The sequence below is a fragment of the Schistocerca cancellata genome, chromosome 2 (genome assembly GCF_023864275.1).
Source record: "Schistocerca cancellata isolate TAMUIC-IGC-003103 chromosome 2, iqSchCanc2.1, whole genome shotgun sequence".
Classification (NCBI taxonomy): Eukaryota; Metazoa; Arthropoda; class Insecta; order Orthoptera; family Acrididae; genus Schistocerca; species Schistocerca cancellata.
Window position 1 is genome coordinate 639,196,143 of NC_064627.1, and position 23,916 is coordinate 639,220,058.

The 23,916-nt window shown below is 43.6% G+C and overlaps 1 protein-coding gene across 1 annotated transcript in view; it reads right to left on the minus strand.

Annotated features, from left to right (window-relative positions):
- LOC126162312 (MOXD1 homolog 1-like) overlaps positions 1-23,206 on the minus strand; it is a 172,626-nt gene extending 149,420 nt beyond the window's left edge. The window contains exon 1 of the mRNA XM_049918735.1: positions 22,892-23,206. Coding sequence (XP_049774692.1) covers positions 22,892-23,188 — 297 coding nt within the window. The 5' untranslated portion in view covers positions 23,189-23,206. The remainder of the gene's footprint in view (positions 1-22,891) is intronic.
- Positions 23,207-23,916: the final 710 nt, after the last annotated feature.

Sequence of the window (23,916 nt, forward strand, 5' to 3'; positions counted from 1 at the left end):
TCGCAACGACGGTTACCTCGGCTCCTCCGTCACTGGCCGTTGGCTAATGAAAGGGCAGAAAGGCGGAGGGAGAAAAACGCTGATTTGGCTTCTCGTTTCTTTTCGCTGGAAAGAACAAGGGGCAAGAGCGGTAGGAGGATTCCGCGGCCGTGTTCTTCTGTTTTGGGGCGGGCACGACCCCGCCTCCAGTGGGCAGTCTGTTCGCTTCTCTTCTCTTCTGTTAATGGCCGACAGCCAACAGGTTCGTGAATAGAGCGGCGGGCGTCCCGCAGAGCGGGAGGTAGGAGTAATTTATCAGGCACCCCGTGCGTCGCTATCCGAAGGCCATCGGCTGCAGGCGCGGGCGAGCCACATAGCCGGCGCGTCGTCGCTCCACGACACGGCACGCCACATCCACATCCAGCCATCCACATCCGCTTGAGCGTCCAGGCACGTGCGGGGGCGCGCGCCGAGGCACCGGTCGGCCCGCAGCATCTCCTCACCTCGGCACGCTATGGGCGTCAGGCGTAAGCGCGCTGTTACAAGGCGGACATATCCTTGGGGACACGGACAAAGGAGAAAGAACGGATCTTTTGTATCCGACAGTGATTCTGATTTCCCTCCATACCAGAGTCTGAGATACTGCGGTTAGCATGTAATAGTAGTGCCTCGCTGATCTGTGGACGGCGCAAGCAGAGGATACAATGGATGCACTCTCCAGCGGAGTTCTGCTCTTAAGTACGTGGGCACAATCACGTACAGCCATTTGTCTGAAGTCTCTTGAAGCCTTCGGTCCGAGCCATTTGGTACAGTGTTTACCTACTGCTCGTTGCACGGCTTCACTAAAATGTAAATGTCGTGTGACTAGGGCCTCCCGTCGGGTAGACCGTTCGCCGGGTGCAAGTTTCTCGATTCGAATTCACTTCGGCGACTTGCGCGTCGATGGGGATGAAATGATAATGATGATGATGATGACAACACAACACCCAGTTCCTGAGCGGAGAAAATATCCGACCCAGCCGGGAATCGAACCAGGGCCCGTAGGATTGACATTCTGTCGCGCTGACCACTGATTGCCGGCCGGTGTGGCCGAGCGGTTCTAGGCGCTACAGACTGGAACCGCGCGACCACTACGGTCGCAGGTTCGAATCCTGCCTCGGGCATGGATGTGTGTGATGTCCTTATGTTAGTTAGGTTTAAATAGTTCTCACTGACTCTGTACGCTTACGACGATGTAGCTGTTTTAGTCTGTTTCTAGCCAGCCATTCACTCGGAAATGTCATTTGTTGTACTGCTCACTGAGTCACTACGTGCCGTGCGATAGCGAACGTCTGATACCAACGTCGAGTATGAAAGTAAAATATGCTCTCTGTCGCTTCGTTGGAGCGAAGAACCCGTTGACAAACGAGACACTGAAAGAAGAGGGTATGACAGCTTCCATGACGGGCTTTGGTTAAGAGGTGTTTATGATGTAAATATAACTGTTTAAGTTATCAGTGCTAGTGTCTTTAATTCTCTTCCACGACTAGTTGCGAGGGCCTACTCGTTCATCTTCAAGTGGATGTTTCTAGCTCTACGCTGCTTTTGTTTCTATTAGGTGTTGATGTGTGACATTCAGTAATTCGAAAGTGTATACATAACGTTCTGCAGTGTCGTTTTAGCAGGATCGTGTTCGAAATGAAGTGTAACGCACACAACTGATCACACCCAGGTAAAGAAACACATGGAAAGTACTGGCAGTTGCGAATGCGAACAACCATGAGCTCTATAATGGAATTGTGCCGGACCTAGACTCGAACCCGGTTTTCCCGCTTAATACGGACAGCTTACCATTAGGCTATCCGAGCACACCGCACGGCCAGGCCCAACCTTGTGTATATTCCTGCACAGAGAAGACATTTTAAGCATGCGTGTCCGAAGAAACACTGCACCGTACTAATGAACAACACGGGCACTGCAGTATCGTATCGTATAGGGAAAGAAACTTTCGCTGACCACCTGAAGATGAGATAAAAGCCCTCGAATCCCATCGTGCAAGAAAATAAAAGTGACTGACAAACAACTGTTTAGGTTTTTCTTCAAAGCTAAAATCCAGCCACTTTTTTCTGTCTCTCTCTGGTTCTTCCTCCAATGCATGACATTCTTGCTACAAACACCGTCCACTTTATTCCTTCCATTTCACTCATGCTTTACGGTCCAGTGCCTACGTTGTTCCAGTAACTGGAGAGTGTCTGATGTCCTAACTGGAGTTCCGTACTGGTGTTTTATACCTTTCCGAATTGCATTCATCTTGGCTGAGTGAGTATGCCATATTCGTTTCCCCCATGGTGCCAATCTTAAGTACGTAACATTGTTAAAGTATTTAGTGATATTACTAAGCTGCGGTATGAAATTGGAAGATCATGCTAAAACAGTACTGGGAAAGGCGCACGGAACACTTAGCTTTGGTGGTAGGGTCTGAGAAATTTCTACGTATCCAAGGAAATAGCGAACACGATTCTAGTGCGACCATTTCCGAGATACTGTTTCATTCTTTGGAGTTCTCATCGATTATACATGACAACAGGCATCAAGCCTTTCCGAAAAACTCTAAAAGCAAATGCTGGGATGGTTACTTAACATCAGCACAGCCGACTTCGTCTCCAATCCCAGCTCATGCTCCGGCTCTAATGATTTCGCTCCGCTAGAATCTAATATTTTTCTTTTTCGAGAAAGACTGTCGGATAATTCTGCTGCCACCATTGTATACCACGCATAGGGATAGTAAAAAACAGATAAGACAGATTAGAGGGATACACAGCCATACAGTCATTCTTCCCTTGCTCGATACGAGAATAGAATATAGCAGGCAACCGCTAATGTTGGCACGAAGTACTCTGCCGTACACTTTACAGTGACTTATAGAGTACAGGCACGTATTTAAATGTATATAGCTGTCGTGATGCTCTCTATTCGACTATGGAATTATTGATCAGCGGAACTGAAATTGTGCACGTTGACTCTTTTGAGCCCATTACGATTTTTGTTTTCTAGCTATTCACCCAGTTTCTTATTTGTAGCTGTGCGATTGTGTTATTCATCTTTCTTTCCTTAAAATTATTTTAGAATTTGCCTCAAATCGTTGTATTATGAATTGCGACTGGCTGAGATGCATTATGTCAAGTATCAGCCATAGTATGAAGAAATAAAACGAAACTGGTAGCAGCTGCTTTATTATCTTTGGTCTCTGCACTTTTTGCGTTATTCGCGCACTTAATTCCAGTGAAACATTTCACCATTTAGACAAATGATTTCAATTGCAGGGTTCATGAGGCTATCAGCTGAACTTGGACAGGGTAAAAGGATACTTTTAACAAGAGAAAACTGTGAAGTCAATATTGTTTTAGAATGAGTTGATGTTCTACTCGTGCACTGAAATCACCACGATTTAATGGCGAAGTGACTTCAAATTATTAGTCTGGAACGATTGCTGAGCTATTTCAGTCTCACTTGCCTCTATTTTGTTCCTGTCAGATGTGTCATGAACCTTTTTTTTTTTAATTACGACTCATCTATGTTGCTTTTCTTTAAAGAAAGCGGAATATAACATTGCCAACTGTCCAGAAAAAAGAGTCTCTCTCTCTCTCCATAGCAATGAATTTCAGAGGTGTCGTAATTGTTTAGTTACTGTGTAACGAGCATACATTCTTAACGTAAGAGCTTTCGGAGAAATCAGCTATGAAAATATGTTACCTATCATCAAACGGACGAAGGAGGTCGGTTTTAATTGCCGGGCTTGCCTGGATCTGGACGTTACTTCACGACTGTATGAGATTACTGATAGAGACCCCTGCAATTTGTCTTCCATTTAGCAACTGCATTGACGGCGAAACACCAGAATTATGCGGGCAGATATCTAGCTAGATAACGCATATATTTACTTATTGGATTATTTAGCTAGATTAGTTTCATTCTCTTACATCATGCAACGAACTACACATGTCAAACTTTTACAAGATAAAGTTTTTCAAGCTTCTATCAAGTGTACTGATTACGTAAAATTTAAGACAGTATGACAACAATCGAATTAAAATTTTAATAGTAATAATAATAATAAATAGCAATAGCGACGGCGATAAAAATAATCAGAAGCAATAATAATTTTACTTATGGTAGTAATATTCACGATATACCACGGGATAGTGAGATCATAAAGATAAAGGAGATGACGATAGTTGAGAAAGAGAAGGCAGAGTTTAATACAAAACTCTATGAATATACGGACACAGACGAGTTTAAGGCCGGAATAGTTTTCCAATGAGAAGAAGACATCAGGAAATGAAGATTGGTTATAACACACCGACGACAATGTTGTTATCGGATACGGAAAAAAGGCATCAACATCGGTCACGGTCATAGACATAACAATGCTGCAACGTACAATTTACGAAAATTTGTTACTGAAAGTGTCGGTGTCCATTAAATGCACCACAGATTATTAACTAATTACCGTCTGCTATAGTTTATGCGACTACTGTGTGATCAGTATGAGGGCTGGGGATGAACTACTGCGGGACGACAAAGCAATAAGTTTTCTATTGAAGGCCAGTTAAACGAAGCATGCAACTGTCTTACAGTTAAATCTTCCAACATCTAGCGTATAAACGATTCGGTAAAGGAAGCATCAGTCATTGTGTGGGACTATAAAAAGGGAAGCCTGAAGTGAATGAAATTTGTTTCCCGTGAGATGAAGGCCGCGGGGAAGGCGGCAAAAAGCTGTAAGCTATTTGTGGAAGGGAGGCGGCGGTCAGCGCCACTTCTTGCCCTGCAAGATGGATGTGTGGCGGGAGCGCCGCCGAGGCATCCCGTAACGAACGTCGCCTCACCTCGCTGCGCGTCTCATTAGGGCGGGGCTCAGCCAACCGAGGTGCACGCCACACGCACAAAAAACTAACGTTGTGACTGCTTATCGAACGAAAGGGTCCTCCGTCGCGACCCAGGTGACCAACCGATGCTGGCGCCCAGCCCGGAAGTAACTGGCACAATACGCGTAGCTAGCGAAAAATCTAAAATAAAAATCGCCATCTGAATTGACTGATAACGAAAAGGCTATTACCGCTCACCAGACTGTGCAACATAGTCCGAGGTAATCTTACTGCAGTTCCATACACGGTGAACCAAAACTCACCGACAAAATTTCAGATTTTCGCAGGAGAGCTTCTGTAAAGTTTGGAAGGTAGGAGACGAGGTACTGGAAGAAGTAAAGCTGTGAGAACGGGGCGTGAGTCGTGCTTTGATAGCTCAGTTGGTAAAGCACTTGCCCGCGAAAGGCAAAGGTCCCGAGTTCGAGTCTCGGTCCGGCACACAGTTTTAATCTGTCAGGATGTTTCAAAATTGCAGATGGTGTTTCCGTATAAGAGAACCATGGTCTCCGGTGCCTCGTTAATGAGCATTTTCGTTTCATTTCTTACCCCAGTTTATCTTTGTATCTTTACTGTACTGAAAATAACCACAAAGCGTTACAAATTCGACGGTATGCGTTGTGTGTGTCTTGTTTGGAAACAAAACTGGTAGTATTCACTCGCAGTACTTGCTGTTGAGAACAGTAATACCCAATTTATTCTTAGGCCTGTACTGCCTCGAGTTTTTCCGGTCCTGTTCTGAAAATTCAAAATCTTGATTGCCTCTTTCCCATTCGCACAATATATTCAAAAAAAGTTCAAATGAGTGTGAAATCTTATGCGACTTAACTGCTAAGGTCATCAGTTCCTAAGCTTACACACTGCTTAACCTAAATTATCCTAAGGACAAGCACACACACACCCATGCCCGGGGGAGGCCTCGAACCTCCGCCTGGACCAGCCGCACAGTCCATGACTGCAGCGCCCGAGACCGCTCGGCTAATCCCGCGCGGCACAATATATTCCAAGCTGCTCCAGTACATCTATATATCTTCTCTATTTGTCTTTGTAGAGAATCTCCATACTTGTCTCCATGTCGAAAGTCGTCGTATGGTTGTATGTTAAGACAGCACCGCGCCAAGAAAAGTGACACAATTCGAAAAACGGCATTTTAAGTTTATGTCACTGAAAAATACGTGTGAAGTGCCCCGACGTGTACGAAAAATATAATGGAATGTATTGCTAACAACACTTACTTGAAATTTAAAGGAAGCTAATACTACTTCAATATAAGTCTTATACCGGATGATTTAAAAAGAAAGGGTAAATTTCAGTCGTTTACTTCAAACTGTGGAAGATATAAACACGTTGCGCATGCCAATGGACAGAGGGAGGTTCAAATTTTTTGACAAAACTGCACTGTTGTTTGTTTGTAGCAACATAGCGACTACACCAAAAGAGAAATCATGACGGGTGTTGGTACTCGCGCGAAGTCAATGCATTGGACAAGTGCAACGTGCATTCCGCCTTCGATTCAGTTTTGTAACATCACCATAGGGGTCGTTGTTAATCACGATATTATGTACTTACCCCCCTCTACAAGTCGTCGGCGTTTGCAACGGGAATTTCTGAACACCCTGTAGACAAAATTATGCATGTGAAGAAATTTTTACGTCGCCTGCTGCGGTACCGTAAACAGTCTCTCAGCACATTAAGACTTCCACAAAACGCATTCGGCAGTAGATCAAATGATAATCTGATACACACTGATCACCTTTTTTCGAATTCCATTTCGTCCAATGCATTTACAGGATGCTAATCTGATGTGACAGTAAAGAAAAGCCGTCTCCCTGTGTCCATCAAAGTCTTCTCAGCGCCTATCAGACGATAATGGTAACCTACCGTTTACGATGCTGTTGGTAATTCGTTTGTTGAGTGCCATTCAACAGGACATCCTACATATCAGTATGTTTAACAATCTCTCTTTTCACATCCCAACCGCTGATATTGTAAAATCACTAAACAGTGCCGTCATTACTACACTATGAAACGTTCAGTGACACTTTCATTATTATGAACTTACACCTGCTTGATCGTGGACGAAATCGTTAACAAACGTTAGAGTTGTTTAAAGACACACACTGAACTTCGGAACATGAAAATCACTGAGATGATGTGAAATCGGCATTTACACCGGCAAGTCGCCACGTGGTCCCAACAGATCCGCGGCGGCACTTCAGAGTGTTTGCTTCCATGCGTGACTACCAAATGACTGCCGAACAAAGACGCGCATTCATAGCCTGGGAGAAACCAGACAGACGCCGACCATTAACAGGTAGCCGGTAACCGTCCTGCAGGATGTTGAACTCAAGTAGTAAAGCAAGAAACTGTCGTAATTATCTATGCACACCGTCTTCACGACACAATTTATGAACCTCACGATCAGACTGTTCATCGCTCTCTAACTCGGTAGTGGTGATAAGCGTTTGGGAAGAGTAAGAAAACAAAAATTACAAACTCAAAATCTATGCAACTGACACGCATTGGCGCAAGACGAACGTCTCTGACGGTGCTATAAAACAACACAGAAAGTTGGAGCTCAAAAGCGCGGGAGAGGATTAACTCAAAGCGGTCGATACAACAAGACGTACTTTAAAATTTGGATGTGACTGAAAAAATTGCTCGCTAGCCGATAGAATCGAGCAGTAGCGCAGATGCTGAAACACTTGCTGATCCTTAACGTAACAGGCCTACTTCATGTCTAGCTGAAGTCTGTGTAGTGCAGGCAGGCCGGTGGTCTAGCGGTTCTAGGCGCTCAGTCCGGAACCGCGCGACTGCTACGGTCGCAGGTTCGAATCCTGCCTCGGGCATGGATGTGTGTGATGTCCTTAGGTTAGTTAGGTTTAAGTAGTTCTAAGTTCTAGGGGACTGATGACCACAGATGTTTAGTCCCATAGTGCTCAGAGCCTGTGTAGTGCAGGATGCACCACGATGCGGTAGGCCCCTTCAGCTTCCTCATTTCCGACAAGACCAGTTGGGTAAGCTTTTTAAGAGGTTGGAGTAAGACCAACGTTAATAAAAATACTACCAGATCCTTAAAAAAATTGAGACCCTAACACAGTCTTAAAGCTTAAAATTAACTTTCCACCGATATCTATTTTACATTATCGCTCTGTTAATCAGTTTGTTATGTTGTCCACTACATCCCATTTTTGGTTCGGTTCATGAAACGAAATAGGTTTCTTAATCATTACGGTATACTGATAAGTTTTACTTATGGACCGTCTGACAGCAACTGAATAAAACACGGTTTTAGTGCCATACGAATTTCGCCTTTATTTTCTGCAATGCATCATCAGTGGCAGGTTGCCTGGACAATTTCTTACATATTACACTCCTTTTGCATTTTTGGTGTTGTTCTTCTTCTTATGAATGCCAATTTGCGGCTTTTTCCCCACATTCCACAGCACTATGAAATGAACGCTTTTTTCAATGCAATGTTTTGGTTTCTGTTCTTAATCATTCCTTAGCTGAACTGAAAAATAAAAAAAACTTTGAAGAATCCTTACCAAAGGACAAGTTGCGGACCATATGCAAATGCACTGGATACTATTTAATATTCCGACTCAAAATCAAGTGTACCTAAACTGATCCGCCGGAATATTATGACCTCCAACCTAATTGCGGGTATGTCCACATTTGGCAGGAATAACAGCGGCTACGCGTTGTGGCATGGAAGCAAGGTGCCTTTGGGGCAGAAGGGTGGTAGCACCACGCCTGCACGCACAATTAACATAATTTCCGTAAATTCCGGCGACAAGAACGATCTGACGCCACTTTCAATCACATCTCAGATGTGTTCGATAGGGTTCAGATTCGGCGAGATGCGGGGCCAGCACATCAACTGGAACTCGCCACTCGCCTCGGGCCACTCCATCCACCGCCTGGCCTTGTGACATGGCGCTCTGTTGTTGTTGTGGTCTTCAGTCCTGAGACTGGTTTGATGCAGCTCTCCATGCTAATCTATCCTGTGCAAGCTTCTTCATCTCCCAGTACCTACTGCAACCTACATCCTTCTGAATCTGCTTAGTGTATTCATCTCTTGGTCTCCCTCTACGATTTTTACCTTCCACGCTGCCCTCCAATACTAAATTGGTGATCCCTTGATGCCTCAGGACATGTCCTACCAGCCGATCCCTTCTTCTAGTCAAGTTGTGCCACAAACTTCTCTTCTCCCCAATCCTATTCAATACCTCCTCACTAGTTACGTGATCTACCCACCTAATCTTCAACATTCTTCTGTAGCACCACATTTCGAAAGCTTATATTCCCTTCTTGTCCAAACTATTTATTGTCCATGTTTCACTTCCATACATGGCTACACTCCATACAAATACTTTCAGAAACGACTTCCTGACACTTAAAACTATACTCGATGTTAACAAATTTCTCTTCTTCAGAAACGCTTTCCTTGCCATTGCCAGTCTACATTTTATATCCTCTCTACTTCGACCATCATCAGTTATTTTGCTCCCCAAATAGCAAAACTCCTTTGCTACTTTAAGTGTCTCATTTCCTAATCTCATCCCCTCAGTATCACCTGACTTAATTCGACTACATTCCATTATCCTCGTTTTGCATTTGTTGATGTTCATCTTATATCCTCCTTTCAAGATACTGTCCATTCCGTTCAACTGCTCTTCCAAGTCCTTTGCTGTCTCTGACAGAATTACAATGTCATCGGCGAACTTCAAAGTTTTTATTTCTTCTCCCTGGATTTTAATACCTACTCCGAATTTTTCTTTTGTTTCCTTTACTGCTTGCTCAATATACAGATTGAATAACATCGGGGACAGGCTACAACCCTGTCTCACTCCCTTCCCAACCACTGCTTCCCTTTCATGTCCCTCGACTCTTATTACTGCCATATGGTTTCTGTACAAATTGTAAATAGCCTTTCGCGCCCTGTATTTTACCCCCGCCACCTTTAGAATTTGAAAGAGAGTATTCCAGTCAACATTGTCAAAAGCTTTCTCTAAGTCTACAAACGCTAGAAACGTAGGTTTGCCTTTCCTTAATCTTTCTTCTAAGATAAGTCGTAAGGTCAGTATTGTCTCACGTGTTCCAACATTTCTACGGAATCCAAACTGATCTTCCCCGAGGTCGGCTTCTACCAGTTTTTCCATTCCTCTGTAAAGAATTCGCGTTAGTATTTTGCAGCCGTGACTCATTAAACTGATAGTTCGGTAATTTTCACATCTGTCAACACCTGCTTTCTTTGGGATTGGAATTATTATATTCTTCTAGAAGTCTGAGGGTATTTCGCCTGTCTCATACATCTTGCTCACCAGATGGTAGAGTTTTGTCAGGACTGGCTCTCCCAAGGCCGTCAGTAGTTCTAATGGAATGTTGTCTACTCCCGGGGCCTTGTTTCGACTCAGGTCTTTCAGTGCTCTGTCAAACTCTTCACGCAGTATCGTATCTCCCTTTTCATCTTCATCTACATCCTCTTCCATTTCCATAATATTGTCCTCAAGTACGTCGCCCTTGTATAGACCCTCTATATACTCCTTCCACCTTTCTGCTTTCCCCTCTTTGCTTAGAACTGGGTTTCCATCTGAGCTCTTGATATTCATACAAGTGGCTCTCTTTTCTCCAAAGGTCTCTCTAATTTTCCTGTAGGCTGTATCTATCTTACCCCTACTGAGATAAGCCTCTACATCCTTACATTTGTCCTGTAGCCATGCTTGCTTAGCCATTTTGCACTTCCTGTCGATCTCATTTTTGAGACGTTTGTATTCCTTTTTGCCTGCTTCATTTACTGAATTTTTATATTTTCTCCTTTCATCAATTAAATTCATTTCTTCTGTTACCCAAGGATTTCTAATAACCCTCGTCTTTCTACCTACTTGATCCTCTGCTGCCTTCACTACTTCATCCCTCAGAGCTACCCATTCGTCTTCTACTGTATTTCTTTCCTCCTTTCCTGTCAATTGTTCCCTTATGCTGTCCCTGAAACTCTGTACAACCTCTGGTTTAGTCAGTTTATCCAGGTCCCATCTCCTTAAATTCCCACCTTTTTGCTATTTCTTCAGTTTTAATCTACAGTTCATAACCAATAGATTATGATTAGAGTCCACATCTGCCCCTGGAAATGTCCTAAAATTTAAAACGTGGTTCCTAAATCTCTGTCTTACCAGTATATAATCTAGTATACAACCTTCTTTTGGCGCTATATCTTGTTGAAAAATGCAACTGCCGCCGGGTAAAACGATTGTCATGAAGGGGTGTACGTGGTCTCCAACCAGTGTACGTTACTCTTTGGCCGCCATGATGCCTTGCACGACCGCCACCTGACCCATGGATGCCGACATTAGTGTTCCCCAAAGCATAATGGAGCTGCCGCCAGCTTGTCTTCGTCCCGCCGTACTGGTCTCAAGGAGCTGTTCCCCTGGAAGACGACGGATTCCCGCCCTCCCATCGGCATGATGAAGAAGGTATCGGGATTCATCAGATCGTGCAACACTCTGCCACTGCGACAACGCCCAGTGCCGATGGTCACGTGCCCATTTCAGTGATGGTTGCCGATGTAGTAGTGTTAACAATGGCACATGCATGGATCGTCGGCTGCGAAGGCCCATTGTTAGGAGTGTTCGGTACACTGTGTATTCAGACCCACAGGCACTCTTGCCCAGAATTAAAGTCTGATGTTAATTTCGCCACAGTTCGCCTCGTGTCACGTTTTGCCAGTCTGCCCAGCCTACCGTCTGACATCTGTAATGAGGGGTAATGGGCCAGTCTCATGACGTCTCGACTTCGTTTCACCCTGGTTTAGTCTCCTTGTTGAAGACACTCGTCACAATAATCCTCAAACACCGAAAAGTCGTGCAGTTTCCGAAATGCTTGTGCCGAGCCTCTGGGCCATCACAGTCTGCCCACGTTAAAACTCAGATAGCGCGCCTTCGCATTCTAATGTTCTGGATGATCAGTGTAGAAGAATGTCACGATCTCCGTTTATTCAAAACCAGTATTTATAACGATTATCTTAAAACAAGGGCAATGGAGTGTAGTCGAATGAAGTCACGTGGTAATGATGAAATTAGATTAGGAAATGAGTTACTAAACGTAGTAGAACGGTTTTGCTGTTTGGGCAGCTTTTCTGATAAAGGAATATGTGCTTACGTCTAATAGGAACTTATGATACGAAGACTTTTCTGAAATGTGGACGAGAAAGACAAGAAAAGAATAGAAGCTTATGAAATGTGGAGTAACAGTAGAGTGGCGGAGATGAGAAGGGTAGATTGGATAAGTAATGACGAGGTAGTGAATAGAATAGGGGGAGAAAAGAGCTCCATGCCACATATTGACTAATAGAAGTGATAAATTGATAGGATATATTGATAAGTACTGAATTTGATAATGGATGGCAGCGTGGGGGAGATAAAAATTTTAGAAGGAGACCAATGCTTGAATACATTACGCACACTGTAATGCATATAGGCTGCAACAGCTATGCGGAGATGTAATATTCCGTCTGAAGACTGGTTTGATGCAGCTCTCCACGCTAGTCTATTCATAGCACAACAACAACAACATCATCATCATCATCTTAGTATCCACAGTATTCATTATTTGTCAGGACGATGATAAATAAAGAGCTTTCCTACGATTGCTAATTTCAATTTAAAAAATCAGATCTTCCAAGCCTACAGTTTTTGTGGAAGATCTAAATATGAGTTTTAAATACGCCAATCGGTAAACCCTAAAATTAGTCTGTTCTTGGAGTCTTCCTGATGGATAACAAAGATTGTTGGAATAAAGATGGGCTCAGACAGTGTCAAATTTGTCTGACAAAATTAGTTTCCTATCCCTAAAAAACTTCAACATGTGATGGACTCAAAAACGTTTCTGAAAATTTTTTGTAAATTCTCTGTAAAATACTGACCTCTGCAGAATAGCAAGGCAAGTTGTCTAGGTAAGATGAATAGCATTACGCTTCAATTAACAATGAATCTCATGTCAATGAGGTGATACGTTGCTCCATTAACAATCCCCATTTACAAGTAGCTTAGTATTAATGCGACACTTTACATCGCATATTGTATGAATTTTATGCGTTGAAGGTTCTTCCATGATCATTACAAACAGAATAATTTACAGTCTTCATAATTATAAGATAATGGGAATGGTTGGTCTGCAAGAAGAAAATAGTAGTTAACTTACAATTTGGAGCCACTTATGACAAATGAGTAAGCGCTTCCTCAAAATGTGGCGTACTTTCATGTTCAAATGCGTTCCTTATTTATCCGGTGGTCCAAAAAGTTTAAGGTCACAATAAAACACATGGCATTTTCATTCCGAAGAGGAACATCTGCATGGGTAGCCGAGGTGGCCAGTGCGTTTCCCTCGACCCGTCGCATGTTCGGAATACTGGAGTTGGAAGGAGGTTTCGTACAGCGGAAGCAGAAGGCGCTGTTGATGGCAATCGATGGTTGTCCGTCAGTCGGATGGTGACACGGAGGTCATAGATTAGGTGCCGGTTCTAGGCGCTTCAGTCTGGAGCCGCGCGACCGCTACGGTCACAGGTTCGAATCCTGCCTCGGGCATGGATGTGTGTGATGTCCTTAGGTTAGTTAGGTTTAAGTAGTTTTAAGTTCTAGGGGACTGATGACCTCAGATGTTGAGTTCCATAGTGCTAAGAGCCATATTCTAAAGACAGTCATCACCTCAGCTACGCCAAATAATTACGTCTGAGACAAAAAAAAAACACACGCTTCACAATGAAAAGGTGCCTACTGGGCGTGAAAGAGAAAAACGTTTCCGATTTCGGTGGGTCATGTCAAGGGGACAACCAGCCATCATTGCAAAATCATATTTGTATCTCACTTGACTAAATAAAAAAAAACCGGGTGTGTAAGGTCCAGCTGTACAACATATTGGTTAAAAAAGTTAAAAAAGGATACAATGTACAAAATTGATTTTATCGATTGTTTTAAAATCATGTTAGTCAGTTGAGGATTGATTGGCGAACACAATCGGCCACGAATACTGGCACAGAATATTTTAGTGCCATATGCTCATATGGAATAGAAGCTTTTGAAATGTGGTGCAACAGAAGAATGCTGAACATTATATGGGTAGATAACGTAACTAATGAGGAGGTATTGAATAGAATTGGGGACAAGAGGAGTTTGTGGCACAACTTGACAAGAAGAAGGGACCGTTTGGTAGGACATGTTCTGAGGCATCGAGGGATCACAAATTTAGCATTGGAGGGCAGCGTGGCGGGTAAAAATCGTAGAGGGAGACCAAGAGATGAATACACTAAGCAGATTCAGAAGGATGTAGGTTGCAGTAAGTACTGGGAGATGAAGAAGCTTGCACAGGATAGAGTAGCATGGAGAGCTGCATCAAACCAGTCTCAGGACTGAAGACAACAACAACAACAACATGCTCATATGGCTATACTTGACACAGTATCAGAATCGTTAGTAGAGTGTATTCCGCTCTTGCAGTTGTTAAAGAGGACGAAGTTTTGTCTCATTTCGGTCCTCGTGCATTTCTGGGAGGAAGCGTAAAAGAGCACGTAAGGGTAAACAGCACACACATATTACACAATCAACAGTGGCATATTAACGTTTCACACCATTCTACACAACACTTGCAGCTTCCGACATGTACTTTACAAGTAATGTTTGTGTTTCACACGTGCTTTTTCACATAATGTTTTTGTGTATGCATGTTCGAAGATGCAACTGTCAAGAAGAATTCTGTGATGCATTTGAGTGCCGCGGCTAACTGTGTAAAATATATGCGCGGTGTTAGTACTATTTCCATTAATGCGGTAGGATCGAAAAGAGACAAAACACCGTTCAGTAGAATAAATTGTAGGAGCAGACGTCGTGCTATTGACGACTGTGATACTACTACAATACACGTGTAGCCAGCTGAAAATGGGCGTAATAGCACCGGGCACAGCTGTAAAGTTTCTTGTAAGTGCAGTTCCCACATTTCGTATGTGCAATTCTAGAACTGCGTTGACATACTTCTTACAAATACAGTGCAGCTACCCACGGAGATTCAACATGGGCTGCAATTATCTTATGGCAGTGAAACTTAGTAGATATGCTAAACGTTAATACGGGCCGGCCGGTGTGGCCGTGCGGTTAAAGGCGCTTAAGTCTGGAACCGCGTGATCGCTACGGTCGCAGGTTCGAATCCTGCCTCGGGCATGAATGTGTGTGATGTCCTTAGGTTAGTTAGGTTTAATTAGTTCTAAGCTCTAGGCGACTGATGACCTCAGAAATTGAGCCGCATAGTGCTCAGAGCCATTTGAACCATTTGAACGTTAATACGGAACCGGTTTACGTTGAGGAAAAAAAAAAAAAAAAAACAACTCTGGCCACCAGGTGCAAATCTTCCGCAGTACAGCATCTCGTCGACGTCTCCAGTGTTCATATTGAGCAAATGTGTAAGCGATGCCTTTCTCACTTGTTTGACCTTTTCTGCACACGTCCCGTTCCCTATCCATCACATATGGTAACATTTCTATTCGTCTTTCTTGGATTCACAGCGTCGGATTTGCACCTACATAGTTTCCCTGCCATACGACAATTACAGTCCACATTGGACCTCCATAAGCATCTGCACTTTAATTACAACCACCCAGTATTTGGAACTGGTTGCGTTCTCCATCAATAATCGTCGAGTCATTAAAAGTTAAGCGCGTGAGAGCTTTCTGCTGGACATGATCAGCTAACACTAACAAGCTTCCTACAACAGCAAATTTCAATCACCACAACAAATCTTATTAGGATTTACACACAGTAGCGAGAGTAGCCATCGCCTGCAGGGGGAACAGCGACTGTAAGAAATAAACCTGTGGGGCAGCCACACATTTCATGTCAGACACTGACGCTGTACATTAGCTAGACACATTTAACGTCTGGCCGGTGGCTGCTAACAGTTTCTGAAGATGTTCGCGTCTGACGAGCGAAACCGGTAATAAAACAAAATTGTATGCGTCTTGTGGTGGCTCTATAATTTTTTCTTTGAGAAGAAGATCGCTTATGGATGTGTGTAAAGCCGACGTCAAGCGCGCTTTGGATCTTTGAATTGCCCAGCTATGGAGTCCAGAGAAGCCGCCCGTCTAACGTCAGAAGTAAGTGATGAATGGGTCTGCCATCTGTACCCGACGACACAAAACAAAGTCGACATCCGTAGCGAAACGGAAGACAGGTGCCTGAGAAGCCAGTTAGCTGATCCGCCAGCTTACGGTGATTTACGGCAGCGTCGACTCGTTTCATGGCGTGTCAGGTATTTAAACGACACAGTGTTCTGTCCCTCGCAAGTACTGACGAATCGTTTAACGACTGACGACAAAGAGAGGACGAGCGACTGGACTTATCCCGCACTCTACGTGCAACCACGACAGAAGTGTGGGTGCAGCCGATGGGTGTGGTTCGTACCACCACCACAGTGCCTCTGCCACTGCAAATCTGGCTCGCGAAGCAGTTGGCAACCACACTTCTTGAGGAATCTCGAGCTGCTCTCGCCGGAGGCTGTGCACACCGTGGGAAGCCTACGGCCGACTGACCCCAGTGAGCATCGAACTACACGTCTCTCAGGTCGGAGCACGCCATGCTGCTAAAACATTAAGCTTATCCATTATGGATACTGCAGAACGCAGTACGTTAATTTAATACTATTATAACTAACTGCTAGCCGTCGCTTGTATAATAGGTGATTTTTTTTCCTTCACAGACCTGTTTTCGAGCCTTTTCAGGCGTATCTCCAGACGGTGCACGCAAAAGAACTGGCCAATTCTTCCTTTTCCGTATGAGATAACTTAAATATATTTTAACGAACAATTTTGATAATAATAAAAGTTAAAACAGGCTACTGTAAAATATAAAGAAGACTGCCGGTGGAAACAAAACTTCTTTATCGCTAACTGAAGAAATCAGTACAAAATAGAGTAGAGTGGTTAGGGAGATAAGAAACTGACTATAGAAGACGAGGAGGAGGAGAAGGAGGAGTAGGGGAAGAAGAAGAAGAAAACAGAATAGCTACCGAGACAAGACATGTGGAAAAGAGGAAGAGGAAGAAGAAATGGAAGAGGAGAAGAAAAGGACGAGGAAAAAGATAAAATGTTTAAATATGCTTATCAGTACTTTCTCAGCATATTCAAAACAGATAGATAGAGATTGATAGATAGATAGAGTGGCGGCGCTATACTGCAATCTTAGGCCGCAAGAAACTCGTGAAAGTTTTATTGCAACGTGTAAAGAGATCGTACGGCATATTTCATATGAAAAGTGTATAGACGTATTTATGACTGAGGTCAGTGTGAAAGTAATCAGAAAACCCAGTTTTTCAATACACAGATTTTAGTTATGCAAGTAAAAGAGAGGAAAGGGAAATTCTATCGACTGAAATACCCCTTCCAAAGAGAATTCTGGATAATCATTGTTGCACAGGAAAGTAATGGTTGATGACGAGCTCTAACACACATGGTCACTTCCTACCAAAATAAGAAGCAGCTGAAAATTTGAACATTTTAAAATAGGCCGCATAGCTGTAGATTACGAGTTGCTACGATTTATGATCCAAAAAGGGATGTGGGGAGAACTGACCTTCTGGACAGACTTTGCCCTGGTCCAATCCCTTAACAAACTGGAAGTATGTACGTTTACACTTAAAGTTTAGCGCAAGTACTGATCACACAATCTATATGTTCACGCCCAACAACAGATTTCCGTTGATTGCTGTTCTTTAGTACACACGAAAGCATTTATTCGTCACATTTACGTCACAATGCATCTTTTACACGTCAGATTGTAGAAAGAGTATTTTATTCGACTCAGAGTTCGGGTTGTGCATTAACTTTGACGAGAGATATCGCCTTAGTCATCAGAACGAGTGAGAGCATAATCAGTATTTCGGAGGACGTTGCAAACTGCGAGGGACTGCGTATGATCACATATGGCAGCTTTAGAGGATAAGGCGAACTTTCCCTAGATCCTGCGTGTCGTAAGGCACTTGGACTTACATTCCGGAGGACGCCAGTTCAATTCTCCGTCCCATCATACAGTTGTAGGATTCTGTGGCCACTCTGAATCACTCGGGCAAATCTGGAATGGCTGATTTGACAAGGATACGTTCAATTTCCTTCCCCCATCCTTCCCCAATGTTTGAACTCCGTCCTTAACGATCTCGTCGTCGACTGGACGTTAAGTTCGCCGACTGGACGTTAAGTCCCTCTTTCCTTTATATTTCCGTACACATCTTTAAGGTGTTGTACTTCGTCGTAAATATGGCCTATCATAAATGCATTTCGGAAAATATGAATTTGTTATCCAAAGTCAGTTTAAATGTTATGGAGTATTTTCTGAAAATAGTTCTCTGTAGAGTTAATGAGAGAAGTGTGCTGTGGTCTGGACACGTCATGAGAAAGGATGACTCCTATGTTGACAAGAGAATGGGAGAAATGATAGCGAAAGGTGACTGGTGAGGAAAATGGATGGACTGTGTACGCGAGGTTAAGGGATAAATCTAAGGGAAGGAATGTATCGGACCAAGGAGGTCGACCACACATGAGTACGAAAAAACGGAAGGAAAGTGGCAGTCTTGTACGGAAGTGGAACTTCGACGACAGACAGTCCAAGCAAAACGAGAAGTTTCTGAAGCGCTATTCTACGGAAAACTGCTGAAGATTAAATGAATACATGGAATAACTAATGAGGACGAACTGAATCTAATTGGGGAAAAAATACATCCGTGGCACAACCTGAATATAAGAATGGACTGGATGACAAGACACATCCTGAGACATCAAATGATCACCAGTTTGATGATGGATGGAAGTGCTGCAGTGAAAAATTGTAGAAAACAGTAAAAAGGTTCAGATGGATGTAAGTAGCAGCAGTTTTTCGAAGGAGAGGCTTGGATAGGATAGACTAGCGTGAAGAGTGGCATCAAACCAGCCTTCCGACTGAAGATCACAACAAAAACAATAATAAGTTAACAAGACACTTTATTATTTACATTCACTCAACAATTTCCTTGCCTTTTGCGAAACATTTACGGTAGTAAAATGGTAAACCATCGACAAAGCTACTTATACTCGCACATCAGGTTACGAAAACAAAATGACAATTATACCGATACATAAAAAGTCAGTGAATTCATAGATCAGACTACTGATGAACAAGTACTGAACAGAATCACATGGAGCTCAGGCATCAAGGAATAGTCAGTTCTGTACGGCAGGGATTAAGTGGACTGAAGATCACAACAACCATAGTTCTAACCACCTCTTTCGTGTAGAAGAACAGCTTCGCACGAGAAAAATGTATGAAAATCTACTCTCCCGCCAGCGCCACTGCAAGTGCAGTCTAGCTGCTACACTCACTGCCGCAACAGGACACCAAGTGCAGGAGGCAACCGGCGTAGCCAGCTAGTCAGCGTTCCCGTGACTCGGCCACCCTTTCTGCTGATTCATCTGCAAGCACCGTCTCTCTCATCTTTTCATTGAAATTTACGGTACATTACTCCAGCGATCATTTCACGTAATAAGTATAGTCTGATATTCCAACATCAGCAGACTCTTTTTAACAATTACGCAGCAAGTGCACTACGTAGGTGAGAGACATCGATATTGTTCCTCTTTCGGAGAATACATCTGCATCACGGAGAAATAAAAATCGAACGTAAGCGTTGAACACTTTTACAGTTTTTTTTAACAAGCCAACTATTTGTTAAACAGTTGTATGAAAAGTAAGTTTAAGTCTTCGCTGCATTGCTGTCGGCGTACTTCACTATTCATTAGTCCGCCCCAGTAGCTGAGTGGTCAGCGTGACGGATTGCCGTCCTCCGGGCCCGGGTTCGATTCCCGGCTGGGTCGGAGATTTTCTCCGCTCAGGGACTGGGTGTTGTGTTGTGTTCATCATCATTTCATCCCCATCCGGCGTGCAGGTCGCCCAATGTGGCGCCGACTGTAATAAGACCTGCGCCAAGGCGGCCGGACCTGCCCCGCGAGGGGCCTCCCGGCCAATGACGCCAAACGCTCATTTCCATTTCCACTATTCATTAGTTCAGGGGTGTATCTTACAGGAAGCATCTGTTACGAATTATTCAATTGTTCACGAACTTTGAACGTCACAATAACTGAATTGCCCAGAAACAGCAATTCAGTTGAAATGAGGCTATATTACCTAAAAAATTAAAATTTTAATTATTATATTAAATTATTACGTTAAAACACATATTAACGCGAAGACGCGGATTAAAAGCCATTGTGGGTTAAAAGCTTAAGAAAAGAACAATTATTTTTCAATAAAAAATTCGTTTCCAATTGTTAAAGCAGTCTTGTTAAACTATTCATAACGAAGATCACCCAACACTTTCGTCAACATAACATCTGAGTATTACGTTGAGAGTCATTAACAGCAAATATTCAAAGACAATAATGTCTTCATGTTCCTGTCGCTGACGTGCTCTGATCATTAAAGTACACAAAAAGAATACCTATATTCGAGAGAATTGTTATTTGGAAGCTTTGCTGAAAACTGGTTGTTTATCTGCCCTAATCTCTCCGGACGACGGAGACCTCTTTCGCAATATCCCACTTCCATCGCTGTTTTCTCCCTGAATGTAATAACGAGACCATTCATTTATGCTTCCGATATATTTCATCTCCCACAATGCCTTTTACCAATGAATGGCTTTTTGCACGTTTGTTCCATAACAAATGGAAATATCCAAAATCTAATTATGAGCCTAGTTCCGGGAAGGTATCCAGAAAATGATTTTCGATGTCTCTTTATCCTTTACCAATATGTGTAAGTTACTCAGTGACCATGAAATCCTTTGTAGCAGCAAGAATTGTTATTGCATAAGACGCTCAGAAACTTACATGGAGTCCATTTCCTCAGTTTTATGTTTCAATAGCCATTTAGAACATTTTAATAAAAATAATCAAATGCTGTTCCTCAAACATTAAGAGTTGGGAAACAGGCCGGTACAAATTTAATTCCATAAAAAAATCCAGGCTATTAGGGGAGACAGAATGACGATGCCGCAACTATTGTTTACGTTTACTGTTACGTTCAATCGAACATATTTTGTGCAGGTGATGCCATAAAACGGAATTCAGAGCCCCAGAAGCTGTTAATAAATATGTACTTATTAATTACCGGGTTCGTTCATCTCAACATCTTCACTCCATTCGAACATACCTCTGAGGACCCAACGGTACCGACCGACTGCCGTGTCATCCTCAGACGGTGGGTATAATTGGAAACGGATATGGAGAGGGCATGAGGTCAGCACACTGCTCTCCCGGCCATTGTCAGTTTCCGCGACCAGAGCCGCTACTTTTCACTCAAGTTGCTCGTCAACTGGTCTCAATAGCTGAGAGCATCCGTACTGGCCAACAGTGCTCGGCAGACACGGACTGTCACCCGTCGAACTGCTAGGCAAGCCTGACAGCACTTTGGTGACGCAATGGGAATGGCGGTACGGCCATCATTGCCTGATCATATGTAGGTATTATAAAATTATTTACAATATTATTTGTTATTGATGGCACTCAGACAAGACAGCGCTTATTTTTTTTTATTTTGACACCACAGTGAGACCACTGCCATACAGGCAGTTATAAATAATTTTATGATACCTGAAGATATCAGCTGTTCGAAACTGGTAGCTAAAATTGTTTATTTATCAGTAGGTCCTGGCTGTTCTGAATTGAATTTTTACAATGTTCTTTCTTCTTTAATCGTTTGTATAACATTCTGGAAGGAATTCAAGTACATGTTATGTAAAACACTGCACAATGAAACACTGTAGCAGCAACACGATTTTAATAGAAAACCGTATGTTTACAATATCCAAAGAGTCCAGCTGAGATGTTGCGACCTTTGCTGTTCATGCTATTGTATGTTTCCTTAACAATAACATCAGACTTTTTGTAGAAGACGCAGTTATCTATAGCGAAATGCTATCTAATAGAAGCTGCATAAATAATCAGTCACTGTTTCTAAGTGGTGCAAAGACTGACAAATTTGCTTTAAATGTTCAGAAATGTAAAACCGTGCACTTCGCAAAACGAAAAATCGTAGTGTCCTGCGACTATAATATCATTGAGTGACAGCTGGAATCGGCCAACTCTTACAAATACGTGGGTGAAACATTTTGTATGGACTTAAAATCGAATGATCACATGGGCTCAGTTGTGGGTAAGGCAGGTGGTATACTACGTTATATGAGTAGAACACTAGGACAACGCAGTCAGTCTACAAAGGAGATTGCTTACAAATGACTCGTGCGATCCATTTGGGAATACTGCTCAGGTGAGTGGGGCCTATACCGAATTGGACTAACAGGAGACATTGAACGTATACGGACAAGGGCAGCACGAATGGTCACAGGTGTGTCTGACCCTTGGGAGAGTGTCAGAGAGATGCTGAAAAAACTGAACTGGCAAACTCTTGAGGACAGACAGACTATCCCGACAAAGTCTGCTTGCAAAGTTTCAAGAACCGGCTTTCAATGATGACTATCACACTGCGATTGTGAGGAGAAGTTTAGATTAACTACAGCTCTCACAGAGGCATCTAAACAACCATTCCTCCTGCGCCCTATACGTGAATGGGAAGGGAAGAAACCTTAATAGCTGGTACAACAGGCCGTACTCTCTGTCATGCACTTCGTAGCGGTTTGCAGGGTATCCATGTAAATGTACATGTTGCGAACCAGCGCCTGAAGATGCCGTCTTCCTGTTCCTGTCATTTATATTATCTACAAATCTATTTCTTACGTATTGCTTTAATATTAAAAGGATTACCATAAAAATTTGGCTAGCTGTCTGTTTCCCGAAACTTCAAAGCCTCCGGGCCTTCCAAAGCCCGTGACTTGGTTTACTTCGTTGTCACTCCAAAATTATTATTTCATTTTTTCCAATATAACCATATGGTGGTTATTTGAGTCATTGACGACAGGCGGCGAGGCACCGGTAAGTAGCCACTCACCGCAACGTAGGGCATCCCGCGGCTGTCGAACCAGACGAGGGCCATGTCGGCTCCTGCCATGCCGCCCTTGGGTGAGAAGCCCACCCCGGCGGCCTGGAAGTGCGCAGGGAAAGTGACTTCGAGCTCTACGGCGGCGGAGGCTGGCGCGTCGGCGGACAGGTGGAGCTCCCAGCTGAGCCAGAGGCGGCCGGCCGCCAGCCAGACGCTGTGCTGCGCCGCGCCCGCCGCCGGCCCGGCGAGCAGCGCCACAGACGCCAGCAGCAGCGGCAGCGCCAGAGACGTCGGTCGCGCGCACATGTTCCACACCAACTGAGCCCCCAGGGCGGCGTCGGCGGCGGCGGCAGCTGCCGAGCCGGTCTCTGGCGTCCCACCTGGCGGGTGCAACAGGCCGCCCGCTGCTACCCCCACTCCGCGCATGCGCACACCCAGCTACCGCGCACCTGCGCGTGCTCCGCGCAAGATTTGAAGCCCGGCGGGCGTTCCACGAAAGTTTCGACAGGACGTGATAGCAAACGACAGTTATGTAGTGTTTGTCCCTTGCATTGCTATGATGTTGTTTACGTTCTTCAGCAGTGCCGTTTCTACCAATAGGCAAGAGTAGCCGGCCGCCTAGGGCGGCAAACAGAGGAAAAAATTAATTTCAAATCAAACAGCGAAATAATGAGCAAATGAGGAGCAAAATGAAATACAGGAAAAATTAAAACACTGAATCTTTTTCAAAAGCATACCGAACAGTTACTTAATGAGTATTTAGTTACTTTGAGGAAAGCTGATGCTGAAAAAGATGAGATTTATTCCTCATTCTAAAAATATTTCAATTAAAACAGAAACTAAATAACGCTACTATTATCCAGGTGACGTAGTCTGAAGCTTCGGCATGTCTCCGATCAGTATTGCGTAATTTCTAAATTCAAGGAAAAATCCATTCGCAACAAAAAATAATTCCACATCTTTATTAGTCTACTTCCTTGCAATTAAATAAGTAACAGAATTGGTGGTGGAGTATTTGTGTCTGTCAGTAGTGG